Here is a 17,132-nt window from a genome sequence, read left to right as displayed (position 1 = left end):
AGAAATGTATGATGAAATAAAAGAAATTATTCAGATTGTGAAGGGAGACGAAAATTTAATAGTCATGGGTGACTGGAATTCGAGTGTAGGAAAAGGGAGAGAAGGAAACATAGTAGGTGAATATGGATTGGGGGACAGAAATGAAAGAGGAAGCCGCCTGGTAGAATTTAGCACAGAGCACAACATAATCATAACTAACACTTGGTTTAAGAATCATGAAAGAAGGTTGTATACATGGAAGAACCCTGGAGATACTAAAAGGTATCAGATAGATTATATAATGGTAAGACAGAGATTTAGGAACCAGGTTTTAAATTGTAAGACATTTCCAGGGGCAGATGTGGACTCTGACCACAATCTATTGGTTATGACCTATAGATTAAAACTGAAGAAACTGCAAAAGGGTGGGAATTTAAGGAGATGGGACCTGGATAAACTAAAAGAACCAGAGGTTGTGCAGAGATTCAGGGAGAGCATAAGGGAGCAATTGACAGGAATGGGGGAAATAAATACAGTAGAAGAAGAATGGGTAGCTTTGAGGGATGAAGTAGTGAAGGCAGCAGAGGATCAAGTAGGTAAAAAGACGAGGGCTAGTAGAAATCCTTGGGTAACAGAAGAAATATTGAATTTAATTGATGAAAGGAGAAAATATAAAAATGCAGTAAGTGAAACAGGCAAAAAGGAATACAAACGTCTCAAAAATGAGATCGACAGGAAGTGCAAAATGGCTACGCAGGGATGGCTAGAGGACAAATGTAAGGATGTAGAGGCCTATCTCACTAGGGGTAAGATAGATACCGCCTACAGGAAAATTAGAGAGACCTTTGGAGATAAGAGAACGACTTGTATGAATATCAAGAGCTCAGATGGAAACCCAGTTCTAAGCAAAGAAGGGAAAGCAGAAAGGTGGAAGGAGTATATAGAGGGTCTATACAAGGGCGATGTACTTGAGGACAATATTATGGAAATGGAAGAGGATGTAGATGAAGATGGAATGGGAGATATGATACTGCGTGAAGAGTTTGACAGAGCACTGAAAGACCTGAGTCGAAACAAGGCCCCCGGAGTAGACAATATTCCATTGGAACTACTGACGGCCGTTGGAGACCCAGTCCTGACAAAACTCTACCATCTGGTGAGCAAGATGTATGAAACAGGCGAAATACCCTCAGACTTCAAGAAGAATATAATAATTCCAATCCCAAAGAAAGCAGGTGCTGACAGATGTGAAAATTACCGAACTATCAGCTTAATAAGTTACAGCTGCAAAATACTAACACGAATTCTTTACAGACGAATGGAAAAACTGGTAGAAGCAAACCTCGGGGAAGATCAGTTTGGATTCCGTAGAAACACTGGAACACGTGAGGCAATACTGACCTTACGACTTATCTTAGAAGAAAGATTAAGGAAAGGCAAACCTACGTTTCTAGCATTTGTAGACTTAGAGAAAGCTTTTGACAATGTTGACTGGAATACTCTCTTTCAAATTTTAAAGGTGGCAGGGGTAAAATACAGGGAGCGAAAGGCTATTTACAATTTGTACAGAAACCAGATGGCAGTTATAAGAGTCGAGGGACATGAAAGGGAAGCAGTGGTTGGGAAGGGAGTAAGACAGGGTTGTAGCCTCTCCCCGATGTTGTTCAATCTGTATATTGAGCAAGCAGTAAAGGAAACAAAAGAAAAATTCGGAGTAGGTATTAAAATTCATGGAGAAGAAATAAAAACTTTGAGGTTCGCTGATGACATTGTAATTCTGTCAGAGACAGCAAAGGACTTGGAAGAGCAGTTGAATGGAATGGACAGTGTCTTGAAAGGAGGATATAAGATGAACATCAACAAAAGCAAAACAAGGATAATGGAATGTAGTCTAATTAAGTCGGGTGATGCTGAGGGAATTAGATTAGGAAATGAGGCGCTTAAAGTAGTAAAGGAGTTTTGCTATTTGGGGAGCAAAATAACTGATGATGGTCGAAGTAGGGAGGATATAAAATGTAGGCTGGCAATGGCAAGGAAAGCGTTTCTGAAGAAGAGAAATTTGTTAACATCCAGTATTGATTTAAGTGTCAGGAAGTCATTTCTGAAAGTATTCGTATGGAGTGTAGCCATGTATGGAAGTGAAACATGGACAATAAATAGTTTGGACAAGAAGAGAATAGAAGCTTTCGAAATGTGGTGCTACAGAAGAATGCTGAAGATTAGATAGGTAGATCACATAACTAATGAGGAAGTATTGAATAGGATTGGGGAGAAGAGAAGTTTGTGGCACAACTTGACCAGAAGAAGGGATCGGTTGGTAGGACATGTTCTGAGGCATCAAGGGATCACCAATTTAGTATTGGAGGGCAGCGTGGAGGGTAAAAATCGTAGAGGGAGACCAAGAGATGAATACACTAAGCAGATTCAGAAGGATGTAGGTTGCAGTAGGTACTGGGAGATGAAAAAGCTTGCACAGGATAGAGTAGCATGGAGAGCTGCATCAAACCAGTCTCAGGACTGAAGACCACAACAACAACAACAACAACCTTGGCAATGAGTAGGCCTGCCCTCATGTTCCCACGCAGTCCAGCATCGGGCCACAGTAACATCTGAATACTTCATAAATCTGGATACTGCCTGATTCAACCAGTTGGCCAAATGGAGTCCCACAGTGAGATCCTTTTGAAACTCTCTCAGGTGCTGTTATGTTGTCTTGCATGAGTACATGGCATCTCCAACTCCTGCGCAGAATCACTCAACATCTGACACTTTTCACATCCCATATTTAAATAACATGTCTTGTAACAGCACTAAGAATGAACAATACTAATGCTATCTGGTAGTTGTTCTACCTGCACAGAGAATTGTAATTCTGATCATTTACATACCCACCAATGCTGAGTAAGTGAATGAAGTTTCATTGACATTCTACCATATCTTCTGGGTGCTTCACATTTGTTGTCAGGCAGTGGAATATCAAATAATGTGAGTGCTACATAAAACCTTGACTTCTGCGCATATTGATTGTAGTAGTGCAGTCTGTGTAAATAAGTACTGTAAAATTATCCTATGTGCGTGCTTCAGTGCACAGTGAAACCTTGGTAATTTGAGATAATTGGGACTGAGTAGAGCTCAAATTTGGGAAAACTCAAATTAGATGAAGAGTGACAATTTTAGCGATCTTTTATTTAAAAATTGATTCAAAACTTGATGCTTTGTTAGAATACCATTGCTCTAGTTTGGTTTTGTTTCATTTCCAGTTACCTCCTGTTACTTTGTCTTTGCTCCATTCTCCTGGTAATGGAAAATCCAGGATGGAATGTAACAATTTTGTGAAAAGGAAAGTTGCAACTCACCATATAGTGGAGATTCTGAGTCACAGATGGGCACAACAAAAAGACTGTCACAAATAAAGCTTTTGGCCAGTAAGACCTTCAGCAAAATTAGACAACAAACACACACATACACACTCACAAAACACAACTCACACATACATGACTGCAGTCTCAGGCAATTGAGGCCACACCTCAAGCATGTGTGAGTTGTGTTTGTGAGAGTGTGTATGGGTGTGTTTATCATCTAATTTTGACGAAAACCTTACTGGCCAAAAGCTTTATTTTAGACAGTCTTTCTGTTGTGCCTATCTGCGACTCGGCATCTCCACTATATGGTGAGTTGCAACTTTCCTTTCCTCAAATTGTTAAAATTCTCATGATACCGTTTTTATGTCTCCTCACTGTCTGATCTTTTCATTATTAAAACTCTCATCTCCAAAGAAACAAATTTCCTTTCTTATTTTGATGAGTCAGCATTCACACTAGTGAAAAATGGCAAGAACAATAATAAATACAAAACACTACTTGACTGTGCATACACACTGCACTGAGCCTGAGTAGACACTGGCTAAACGGCGGCAGGTGAAACAGTAATAGCGGCTAATGTGGGCATGATTGTAAACTATATATGGATGAGCATCTCAGCCACTCTTCACACCAATTCCCTGTGCCCCTGTGCATTTCTATTTTATACATGATTTTTTCATGTAGTAATCACCCATCATCCACCTTGATTAAAGACTCAGATTTCCAGGGCTTGAATTGTCACAGTTTTACTGTAAAGACATTTACATCTTTGTGTCAAAATTGGTGTTAACTTTGAAATAAGTTTTCTTGCTTACTCCACTTCCTTAAGGACCATTTACCTTAGAAACTGTGAACCAAACTTCTGATACATAAAACACCATCATGTAACTTAGTCACCAACACAATAGCCATCATCTTGGTACTTGCTTGAAAATACGAATTATTTGTATTCTTTCTGCTAGCACCACTAATTTAGGCAGAAACTTGCTCTACCATATGTTTGTGGTTTCCACTACCATAACTAGACCCAATGTCTTCCAGTGCCTTTCCAGTCTTTCACATTTCTTTCTTTCTTTCTTTCTTTCTTCCCCCCCCCCCCCCCTCCCCCCCTCTCCCCCCCCCCCCCTCCAACTTGATTATTTAATTTTTCTTTTCTTCTTTCTAGTGACATTTATTTTTGTCTCAGCAGTAAATCTTGCTACATTCTGTGCTTCATTTTGCCAACTGTTTTCTCTATCACTTTAACTCTTTAGGTGTTTAATTGAATCCACCTTCAGGCAGACTTAATTTTGTGCTGTTCTGACTCAGCATTCTTTGATACTTGGGCATTGCACATCTCAGATCATATAATCCTTATCTCTCTTTTGGATAAAGAAATTCTCGTTTCAAAACCAAATGTTTGCATCACTTTTGGTCTACGTATGCATCTCTTACCATCCTCTTAGAAACTGTGTTTTCCTCATTTGTGACTGTAAGGAAAGGTTGGGTTATAGAAGCAACAAACTCAGCTTCCTGTCATTGGGAATTATTATTTACTTCGATGGTTTTTAGTATTTTCATTGAATATCTGTTTTACAATGTAATCACACTGTATGAACAATAATTTTACTGATACTTTGTCTTCGTTACATTGTAGTCTTTCTACCACAAACATTCAGTTCTCATGAGAAGTGCAGACTGTACACAGCTGTGAGAGTCTAGCTTATCATATACTCTCTACTTTTTCTCTCCGCTTACCACATGATCAATTAGCCATAAAATTTACATGTTTTGCTACTGAATTAAATAATAGAAGAAATTACACAAACCATTTATATCTAATAAAGTGATTTTTTTCAGAGGTCAGCTTATTCAAGAAAATAATCGTATACACATCAATGCTGAGTGGACTCTCCATATTTCCTCAGTAGAGACATCTGATACTGGAAATTATTCATGCCGAGTGCAGAATATCTTGGGAGCTGATGAAATCACATACACAGTGACAGTGAAAAGTAAGAATTTATGTGAGCTAAATAACAAAAATATTTGCTTTCAATAATCATAGATCCATAAAATTTAACTAGTTTATTCAGTAGATTTATCAGCATATATAGAGATTGTTAGAATGACTGATACTGATGGATGAAATACAATGTTAATCTCAAGATTTCTTTTATTGAGAGCCATTGGCAGAAAAAGCAAAGTTACATTCAATCTATTTCCTTGAAAGTTCTCCTTCATGATGAGATCTATAAAATGTGATTGATTAAGTTGGAATGGTAGGGGTTAATTTCTCTGATAAATGAAACACAAAAGGGATGGAGGACGTGTGTCCACGTAACACTGAAGTGTTTTACATCTTTACAATCTTAAAAATGGAAGGCATTCAGTTAGGAATTTAAGGAACTATGATTGGAACTACATTCTAAAGTCACAAGTAAGACATTATTGATAAGATTAGATTAGATTAATACTAGTTCCATGGATCATGAATACGATATTTCGTAATGATGTGGAACGAGTCAAATTTTCCAATACATGACATAATTAAGTTAATTTAACAACATATTTAAGTTAATATAACAACTTTTTTTATGATTTTTTGTTTTTTTCTTTTTTTTTTCTTAATTTATACCTAAAAATTCCTCTATGGAGTAGAAGGAGTTGTCATTCAGAAATTCTTTTAATTTCTTCTTAAATACTTGTTGGTTATCTGTCAGACTTTTGATACTATTTGGTAAGTGACCAAAGACTTAAGTGGCAGTATAATTCACCCCTTTCTGTGCCAAAGTTAGATTTAATCTTGAATAGTGAAGATCATCCTTTCTCCTAGTATTGTAGTTATGCACACTGCTATTACTTTTGAATTGGGTTTGGTTGTTAATAACAAATTTCATAAGAGAGTGTATATACTGAGAAGCTACTGTGAATATCCCTAGATCCTTAAATAAATGTCTGCAGGATGATCTTGGGTGGACTCCAGCTATTATTCTGATTACACGCTTTTGTGCAATAAATACTTTATCCCTCAGTGATGAATTACCCCAAAATATGATGCCATATGAAAGCAATGAGTGAAAATAGGTGTAGTAAGCTAATTTACTAAGAAAATCTTTTTCCTAGTTTAAGCCACAGCTAGGTTATGACACTGCCTGTACCATATAATAAGAATCTTTTCACCTTTTCACATTTGAATTCTGTTAGTTAAACACTTATTTTTCTTCTGTATGTTTGAGCTCACTTTGTTGTACTAATAACAGATTCCTATGAAAGATCCAAAGTTACTTCTTGCTTTAAATTTCATTGGTACACACAATGCAGTGGAGAACAGCCAAAATACATCAACACAATGGAACCACCAGTGTCACAATATCTCACTTCTAGTGACTGCTGTCTTATTCATGAACACAATTGTTAACTGAACAAGGGGTGGGTGCAGAAAATTTATACCAACTGTATTTCTGCACAGACAGAAGCTTCCACAAAAAAGTCAGTAGGAAGGATCTGTGCAGATGTTTTGACACTCCCATCCTCTTATGCACCCTTTTGGTTATTAATGCTGCAGAACTATGCAGGCAGAAACTTTTTTTACAACATAATTTCTTGATTTCTACCTGGTCTTTAACAGTGACCTTTTTGTCAACATCTTAACAGCCATGACAGTGTGTCTCTGGTTTGCTCCATTTTGTTTGACAGTGTCCTCTATTGAACACTACCTCTCATTCATGTACAGATCTTTATTACTCTTGTGTATATTTCTTTATTGTTGTCTGCTTACTATGCTCTTATGATGTAAATTTAGTGCTTCATATTATCAGCTTCATTGGAATTTGAATATCATTTTTTGCATTCCACAGATTCTTTTTCTCAGTTTTTCTGCCTATATAATTTTGTCCTGAATTATTATTTCTCTCTTCTCCACCTCTGTATCTTCCAACAGATTTTCACCATTTTTCCCCCTCTCTCATACATATCCGAATATTTCTATTAGCTTTTCAGCCACTCATGTCCTTGTAACTATTATGATTATGGCTGTAATATTCCTTGTGAATAAAACACATACCAGCAGATCATATTTTCAATGTAGTGAAATATTTCAGAATACAATAAGTTATTTTATCCATTCTTGGGGACCTAAATTTACTATACTGTGTTCTTACATGCTTTCAAAGACAGAAGGAATAATGGGTGTAAGTATGCAATTTATCAGCTTAATTCATTTTCTCTTAGGTTCAATTTCATTATTCTTCTTTTCATCATTCAGTAGAATCTTTTAGTAAGTAGAGAATTGCTCAGTGATGCAATCATTTTCTTTCTCAAGAGGCTTCACATTTTATCCTTGGATTTTATAAATAAGTCACACAATTTTTGAAAGACACTTTGAAACTAAACCTGAGTTGGGAAACATTTATATTAAAAATTCAATGTCATTGTAAAACTACACCAAAATCTCTTATGTTTTTGTAGATATGGAACAAAACATTGCGTATTGATATGAAGAATAAATAGTTTGCATCATTTTTCACAGAGAAATATCCAAAATTGATTTGTTCAGTATTAAACTATACCATACAACTTGCAAAGTTCCACTGCATATAATCATCCCAACTTGAAAGAAGAAAGGTTGTCATGTTTAAACTTAATCAGTAACTCAGTTTATACTAGTTAATCAATGTAAGTTTGTATCAGAATGTCACTGTGTTCATTTCAAATGACTAAAAGTGTACATACTCAAATAGTGTGTTGGAACACACTTGTGAAATAAATGATTGAGCCATACCATCACGGCATAGATGTTATTACATTTTCACTTACCTCAGACATTCTGGGATATTTGATCCACTGGATCATACTAAAAAGAATTTCGCAGGCACTGTACTAAAGCTCTGCATCTGGCATTTAGCTCACTTGTATTGATCAGTAGAGGTAGTTCCATGAAACTCTGGCAGATTTTGCTGGGCTCCTTTGTACACAGTGATCAACTGCATTCAGTTAATTTATGCAGCTCATGCTCAAATCGTCTGATCATCTAATTACTTGAACACTACTCAACTGACCTCTGCAGGAAAATGTGAAAGCAAAGTTAGATTCCAAAGATGAGTGTGAAAGGCAGCACTTGTAGCATGGTCTGAGAAAGATTATCATTGTTGATTAAACAGACTAGAAATCATGTTGTTACATGCACTGTGGCAGGTGCTCTTCTCTCTTGTCTCTCAGTTCCATTATGATGTATCTGAAGACATCTGCAGAAGATATCAAAATGTAAATTCTGGAGCATCGCCAACTTCAGTTAATGATATTGTAACTAGAAAGTGTGCAGAAATTTTGCCAGAATCTACATCCATTTACTTTGTATCGTGAAGAGGATTTCACATTTTGTTGGAAGCTTATATACTTTGCTTCACAGTTTCAACATTCTGCCTAATCCTACAGCAGTATCACTGAAAATTGGAAGACAAGCCAATAAAACATAGGTATATTTGATGTTAAGGCTATGCCATTTCATGTACAACGGTTACATGGACCGTTCAGTAATGAAAAAGATGCTACCAAACAACTACTGAGAACTTTTCTGACCGTGATTGAACACTGAGAAGAAAAAAATCTGGGAAATTTACTAAGAGTCACAGTCTTGAAACATTGTTTAACTTGCAAATTTTTGAAACAGATTTGCTGCCACCAGAGTTTTAATTTTTTAGATAGTAACATTCACATCAGTGCCAACAGATTTTCACATCCAGATTTCATTTAATAAAGCAGAGCATGTTATAAAAATGAATAATTTGAAGTTTCACTCTGAAATCAACAATCGTTACAAAGATTAATAGTTACTGCATTCTTTCTACATTTTATGTAGTCCAAATTTTTGTTGTTGTTTAGCGAAAGCTTCTTTCCTCTTGTAGATGATAATGTTGCAGTTAGATCTATCATGCAGACATATGTGTGTGCAGTATAATCTAAATTGATCTGAGCATAGTTCCATTAGCTGGTGGGAATATAAAAGGCCACACCAGGTCACAGACACACACAGTTTTTATGCTCACAACAGATGGGTGGCAGATGGATCAGACCTGTTTGCCTCAGCTTATCCAAATTTGCCATGCTTGACTACTAAATGCTTGTTTCAAGCATCTGCACTCAAGAACACCATGCCCAAGTGTGGTGCATTTGAGTATGAGTGCAGAAAATCGCCATTGTGTAGATCTCTAATGAATACCATTAGTGTATGGCTTATGCAAGAGGGTTGGGAAGATTTTTATTTCCTCCTAGCAGCTGAATGGAGATTCACCACAGCTTTCATCTGTTCATCAAAGATGGTACTTCATGCACAAAATTAATCTTGAAAACATATGACAATGTGCCAGTGCATCTAAATATTTTTTATCCATCAGTGTACAATATTGTGAAACTGTAATGCTTAACTAACAATATTATTAAATGTGGAGCTATAAACATAATCTGCTTATTATATTTCAAGAAATGAAATAAAATTTCCTTGGTATTCTTAACACATGGACAGAATTTCTACTTGAGTTAGTGCCTTCACTTTTCATATACACCGATTTTTTTCAGCTTCCAAATCATCTCATTATTTGTTGATAACATTCAAGTTTTATAAGACTGAGTGAGGAAGTTTGTGAACTACATTTGAAACAACAATGCTTACACTCTGTTTGTCTCTCATGTCATAGCAAATAGTGCCTGTGTGGAGAAAAGTAAAAGATTTATTCTATGTGCTTTGATTTGAAACTTTATGAACAGTTATTAATTGAACATACACATTCAGCTGAACACGGCACAAACACAGTTAAGTACTGAATTTATAAAGTACTGATAAGAATGTCTGAAATATGATCATGAAATTCTTGGTACAGATAGGTAGTTCATTGATACCATAGTCACAAAAACCAAACAATAAAATTCTGAGGAGTATCTGCAATTGAATCTGATTACTTTTATGTGTGTTCAGCTTTTGCTTTGTATATAACTTGACTAATGCAGTGTCTGATTGACAGACTCTTCATGTAGATGTGGAAACGAACAAAATACAAAAATTTAACACTGCTCACAACATAAAATTGTGTATAAAATGTGAACACTACCTCTGCTTTTTACACAGAGTGCTTGGGAACTGAATTAGTTTATTTACTGCGTGAGACAGCAATTTTTATATAATGAGAAGTTGACTCTGAAATATAAAGTGAACATGACTTAAAAGTTGTAGTAATTTTCATTTTAGTTGATTCTGTTGTTATTCTGTACACTGCATACCATGACTTTATTTTATTGTCATGAGAATGCAGAAACAATAAAATATTAATTTTGAACCTATATTTAAAAATAATAATTATTCTTACAGCTCCGTTGCCTCCAACTGACTTCAAAGTTTCTTCTGCCACTGAAACAAGTTTATCTTTGAAGTGGTCAGCACCAGATGACAGTATTTATGCAGCTGAAGGTACAGGAAAGATTATAATATATTACCAACACCATATTTCTTTTAAACTGTATTGCTTATAGATGTATAATAAATCAAGGCAAAACATAATTTGTACTGTATTTTAATATTTACTTGTTTGGTAATATCAATCTAGATTATTAAATGGACTAAAATGGTGCATGTTGCCTACCTAATGGCTTCCAGGGCAACAAGAAGTTGATTTTCACTGTTTTGTATAATTATCTACCAAATTTATAAATTTAAAATCCTGTCATAATCTACTCATTAAGAGGTATAATTTTATGTTAACAGTCTAACGCAACTATTAAATTATTAACCCTACAACTGTGGGCAGTTTTCCCATTTTTCTGTATAAAACCACAGACCAGTCCTATTCAGTAATTAGAATAGTTGTTAAGATTTCATGAAAAGAATATGACAAGAAAACTAAAAACTGAATTTACAACTGACATTTAACCTACGTAATTTGGGAATCATGAAAATCATGATCAACATTATAAACATAGGAGAAGCTTACTGACAATTTTTCAGAGTGTGGTATCTCTTGAAGCAAGTTTCCACACACAGGCTCTCAAATTATTTGTAAAGTTGCTGGCACAAGAAGATAGTATGTGTAAGTAAATGGGTAACACTTTGAGAATGTGTAAAATGCGTCTCCCAATGTTCACTTTCACTGAGGATGGCAATGTCATCAGCAAACTTATTACTGATACCCTTTCATCCAGAATTTTAATCCCACTTTGGACCTTTATTTTATTTCCATCATTGCTTCTTTTATTTCCATCATTGCTTTTTTGATGTACAGGTTGAACACATATCGTTCTTATGCGTTATTTTACTTATTGTAGCTGGCAATCTGTCACAGCAGAAGTCCTAAATTCTCAGTCACTGTAAAAATTCCAACTTCGGAAAAGCTAAAATTAAAAATCAATCTCTTATTGTGTTTCAGCAGAATATTTATTACAATCTCAAAGTAAATAAAGGCATCTTGACAAATGTGAAATAAGTTGTAACATACTTACAATAATGAAATAAATCATGGTCAGCAAGCTACATGCTTTCTGTCCAAATACATTCAAAGTACTGACCCCCTTTTGCCAACATGGCTGTAACTATTTATACTTAACAATCCCAAACAATCTTCTTAGAATAATTTTTTGGTTAATTAACAATTAAAATTGACATAGAAAAATTGAAATTACATATATGATAGTATGTTTACTCCAGAACACCTAGTACACTACAATATTAGTACTTGTCTGTTATTACAATAATTACAATAATACATTTACATTTTTTATTAATTACTAGAGACTCCCTTCACGGAAAATGTTCCCTTCATTTACAGAGCTTCTACACATTAGTGTTATTAAGATTCCATAATTATGTTCTTTGTAGCTTTTCCACAAATACATATTTCCATACACCTCTATGTCAGAAATTACTGTTTATGGTTAAAATTTACGTGTGTAAATTGTTTTCAATTAGACTGTTACGTTTCAAAAACTGGGGAAGAAAGATTCCACCATTGTCGTATGCCCTTTATAATCCAAGCATTCTGTCTTGGTTCTTTTTTTTTATATATATATATATATATATATATATATATATATATATATATATATATATATATATATATATATATATATATATATATATATATATATATATATATATTTTACAGGATCTTATATTCCCTGTAGTGTATAACTATTTATGAGAATTGAAAACATCTTGCATCAGTTTATATTGTTTTATCCTTTTTCTAGGTTGACGTATTCTGTGAAAGTGTCTTGATTATCATAAGTCTTGCTTCCACTGTGAAGTTCTACACAAGAACTGTCACCATGGTGCCTTTACCTTTCCTTAAGCCAAATATTTTATCAACTAACAGATTGAGTTTCTCTTCCATTCTTCTGTATTATTATTCTTATCAGCAACTTGGATGCATGAACTGTTCAGCTGACTACGCAGTACTTCTCAAATTTGTCTGTCCTTATTATCTGTGAGGCTATGGGATGATATTTTTCCAAAAGTCTGATGGAATGTCTGAGTCTCCCCAACTCAATAATTGCTTGGCAAGTATTTCCTCGACAACTTCAAAAATTTCGAATGAATGTTATTTATCTCTTGTGGCTCGACAATTAAAGTCTGCCAGAGCTCTGTGAAAGTTTGATTCTGATACTGGATTCCTTGTGTCACGAAAATCGATTCTGATGAGAAGAATCTTGTTGCTGCAGTCCTATTTTTGCAGTGTGAATATTTATCCACAAAGAAATTCAGTAGCATTATAATTTTGTGCCTGATGTAGTGGGTCATAATGGCTTACTAGTGCAAGTTACTGTCATCACATACTATGAATCACTAAACACTGTGAGCAATGTTTCATAGAATGTGAAAGAATAGCTTTTCTTTCAAGCCATTATGACTACAGGGTGTTTCAAAATGAATATATGGGTTTTAAGGCTTTGTAGCACATATAACGTTCATCTTACAATTATAAATAATACACCAAATGAAATAGAAACACAAACAGTTTTTCTTACAATTATTCAGTGTGAACACTTGTCACACATCAAGTCAATAGGTGAGTTGTTCCGAAACCTTGATCAGTGTGTCAGGAGTAACTTCTACAATAACACTGTTTCTAAAGTCGGATAGATCAGCTGGCATTGGAGGCACATACACATAATCATGTCGGATCATGTGTGAACATGGAGGTCATGTATAAAATGCTGTGTCAACTGGCCCCTTGCGTCCAATCCACCGGTCGGATAATACAACATCGTTTAACCAGTCTCGTACTGAGTTATGCCAGTGAGGCAATTCACCATCTTGCTCCCAAATAAAGATGTGTTGTTCAACTTCTTCCCATTGAGGCATGGGCCACAGCTGTAGCACATCAAGATAAGAAACATCAGTTACAGTTGATTCACCGAAAAAGAAAGGCCCATAAACTTTCCACGGGGCTATTTCTTGGGGCTAAGCATGAAAGACTCGCACTTGTTCAACACGTTTTTGAGTCACTCTTTGTCATTCCATTCTCTTCCCACTGTGCACAGGTATGCAAACAAATCTGCTTAAATTGCTCTTTGATTTAGTGTATTATTTACAATTGTAAGTTGAATGTAATAAATGCTACAATGCCTTAAAACCGGTATCTTCATTTTGAAACACCCTGCATTATTCGACCAAATGAAAAATTTGTTATTTTGCAAACTGTTCCTCATTAAAAAAACTGCCAGGTGTATTAGTAACTAAGAGTAACAAAAGAATTTTCAAATTCATTTAAATTCATTAAAATACTGCTGAAATCGCTAAGGGAAAACAAATCAAGAAAGCCATAGGTGGAATGAAACAGAAAAATGGAAAATTGAATGATGAATGACTGAGGCCTGAAGGAGGAAAAAAGTCACAAAGCACAAACAAAGCAGTGGAATACAGCAGTATAATGAGACGTATGGACACATTTCACATGGTACCCATTGTTATGACGTGAACTAAAAGTTGTTTCTGTGTCATGAAATTATATTACCATAGTTCCTTACCTATGTGCTTTCAGACAGGATCTGTATTATGAGAGGCAGTCAAATGAAAATCGAACACACATCACAATGGGATGATGAATTGGTCCATTGAAAAGTAATCACCACATGCGTTAAGACATTTATCCCACTGGGAGATGAGGTGATCAGTTACTAATGGATCCACAACTCCCATTCTTGAACTTACTTGTCTGACTGAAGCTGCCAACCACACATACTTTTTTTTCTTTTTTTTTTTTTAAGGTCACCAAAGGTGCGAAAATCACATGGTGAAAGATCTGGTCTTTATAGAGGATTGCAATGTTTCCCATCCAAATTGCTTAAGTGTACCCTTTGTGTGATTGGCAGTGTGGGGCAGGCATTATTGTGCAACAGGATGATTCCATCTGACAGCATTCCCACAGCCAAAGGCAAATGACAGGGATAGCATTGGAAATATCCCACATCTCCCTCGCAAAAGAAATCCAAAGATGTTCACACAAGTTTCAGTAAGGTCATGATGATCTCCTCCTTTGACTGCAGGGGTCCTCTGCTCATTAAGTTCCCCATTCTACAGAAGAGAAGTTGGTCATTTCGTCTCCAAGTTGGATAAATGTCTTAATGCATATGGTGATAACTTTTGAATAGAACCATTCCATGGTCCCACTGTGGTGAGTATTCAGTTTCCATTTGACTGCCTCTCACACAGCAGTAAATTATTATAACACTGTTAGATGAAGCACAAGTTGGAATAACAGCATCATAAAACGAGTGCACCACGTTTATCAAGAGGAACAATGTCCAAAAGGATTATGGTACTGACAACTCTTGGCACAATATCACCGATGATTAATAATAGTGAACAGAAGCAGATACTGAGTGATTAACATTAGCAAATAGTGAAGGGGGGCAGTCTCACCAAATATTGATCAGACTCTTCATCAGATATTGCTGAGGACTGTCAAAATAAACATGGATGACTTCTTGTTGCATCTCCAAATAAGCAGCTACTTCAATTCGTATCACACTAGAACACAGTCAGCATGTCAAATGATTTGTTTCTTGTATCAGAATCTAACATAAAGTGCTGAAACCACTCATTCTCATGATTGTAAGCGAGAAGTCAAAACTGTGTGCCAGACAGGGGTTTGAACCAGGATCCCTGTCTTTTGCATGCCTCATAGGCTAAATCCAAGCTTCAACTTGTCACTGGCTCCTCCAGTTTCCTTCTCTGAAGCTTGGAGTAATTTCATATTAAACTGGCACAGATAGCATATTCATAGCACATTGCCTTCAAAAGGCAAGAATTTGAGTTCTGCCCCCAGTCTGGCTCCAAGTTTTAATGCGTCACACAGAGCAAAACATTTGTCAGCTATCTTTCTCAATTAGGCAACATTCTCCAAGCCCTAGATTGATATCACAAATGTCAGAATAAGTCAAGTGGTACTGAGATTTTTTGACGTGCATCAACTATTAACGATAATCAGAGGAGAGTGATATTGTCTGATGATGAATCTGTCATTACGTTGCCAGAACTAGGTTAGGTCAGTAAAACTTGATGAGGGACCATTTACACTCTAACCATAAAGTATATGTTCATAACACCTGTAATGCAGAGGCAAGGCAGCAGAACAGCTGATTTTTAGAGGCAATGATGCAACAAAGTTTTTGCTTTGATTGCGTAAATATTAGGTATCTGATATAAGCTTAACAAACCCAGTGATGGAATGAGATAAGACTGAATTTTTGAAGGAAAACCATTGTTTTGCAGAGGAAAATACACACAAACGCATAATAAATAATTTCATAAAGAGTTTTCATTTTCTGCTATTTCTGCACCTTGATGTTCCTGTTATTGGTGCATATACTGTATAACTCTGGATGCATTTAAATAATGGAAAATGAAACTGTCAACTGCCAGGCTAATATAGACCTCTCCCTATAATTTTCACTACAGAACACAGTGAATGCATGAAGAGGTGCAGTTTGCCATTGACTTGTATTGTTGCTGTGTACACTGCCTATGGCCTGGCCAGACCACTGTTGATGCTCTCTGCTGTCTTGGCCACTAAGTTCTGGGGTTGCAAAGTCCTGCATCATCTGAACTGTAGGAGTTCAGCTTGCTGCAGCCCATATGGTGTATAAGTTGTGCATGATGCCAATGCTGTCTAGGGCACCATAACAGTTGCTTTGCCAGCTCACAACCAAATTTTCAACTTCCAACCTAACTTAGATCTCGGGCTGCAAAATGTCAACAAGCAGCAAAAGCAGAATGACGATAAATTTGTACATCAATGATATGAAACTGTAACTAGTTGACAGCTGTTCATTGGCTACAACATACTATTCACCAACTGGCACCCACAACTTGACATGGTAATGCATTACTAACATCTGTATACACCAAAAACAAATGCAATGGGATGACAGCCTTTTGTAAAGTATAGCCAGTTAGATCTACATATGAGAGACATAAAAAGAGCATAAGTAGCTGACAGTCTGTTTATGGTCATTAAACTGAGAGGAATGCTGTATATTGTAGTTTTATTTTATCAACTGAATTATTGTACCAAAAGAAAAATCCACTCAAAACAGTAATATCAAAACAGAATTGTTTGTTGATACTTACCTTCAGGAGCTGAGATTTTACTACTGCTGATAAGTGTATGTAAAATTACACTACACTATCCTAGATCCTATAGGCTAAGAAAGGTTAAAAATGAAGTGTGTGTCACTCAGACCCCAAGATGAGAGGGGCTCACCTGTTGTGAGGACAAGATGTGGGCAAGTGTGGTGGGGGGTTCAGAGAGAATAGGAGAACAA

General features: G+C 35.9%; 1 protein-coding gene across 1 annotated transcript in view; it reads left to right on the top strand.

Annotated features, from left to right (window-relative positions):
• The window catches only part of LOC124596360 (Down syndrome cell adhesion molecule-like protein 1 homolog), a 68,128-nt gene that overhangs the window by 26,554 nt on the left and 24,442 nt on the right, over positions 1-17,132 (top strand). Inside the window, exons 4-6 of the mRNA XM_047135468.1 lie at positions 5,181-5,335; positions 7,496-7,513; positions 10,684-10,782. Of these exons, the coding sequence (XP_046991424.1) occupies positions 5,181-5,335; positions 7,496-7,513; positions 10,684-10,782 (272 nt within the window). The remainder of the gene's footprint in view (positions 1-5,180; positions 5,336-7,495; positions 7,514-10,683; positions 10,783-17,132) is intronic.

This window comes from Schistocerca americana, chromosome 2, assembly GCF_021461395.2.
Source record: "Schistocerca americana isolate TAMUIC-IGC-003095 chromosome 2, iqSchAmer2.1, whole genome shotgun sequence".
In the NCBI taxonomy this organism is placed as follows: Eukaryota; Metazoa; Arthropoda; class Insecta; order Orthoptera; family Acrididae; genus Schistocerca; species Schistocerca americana.
Note: the sequence above shows the minus strand (reverse complement) of the source record. Positions and strands in the feature narration are given on the sequence as shown.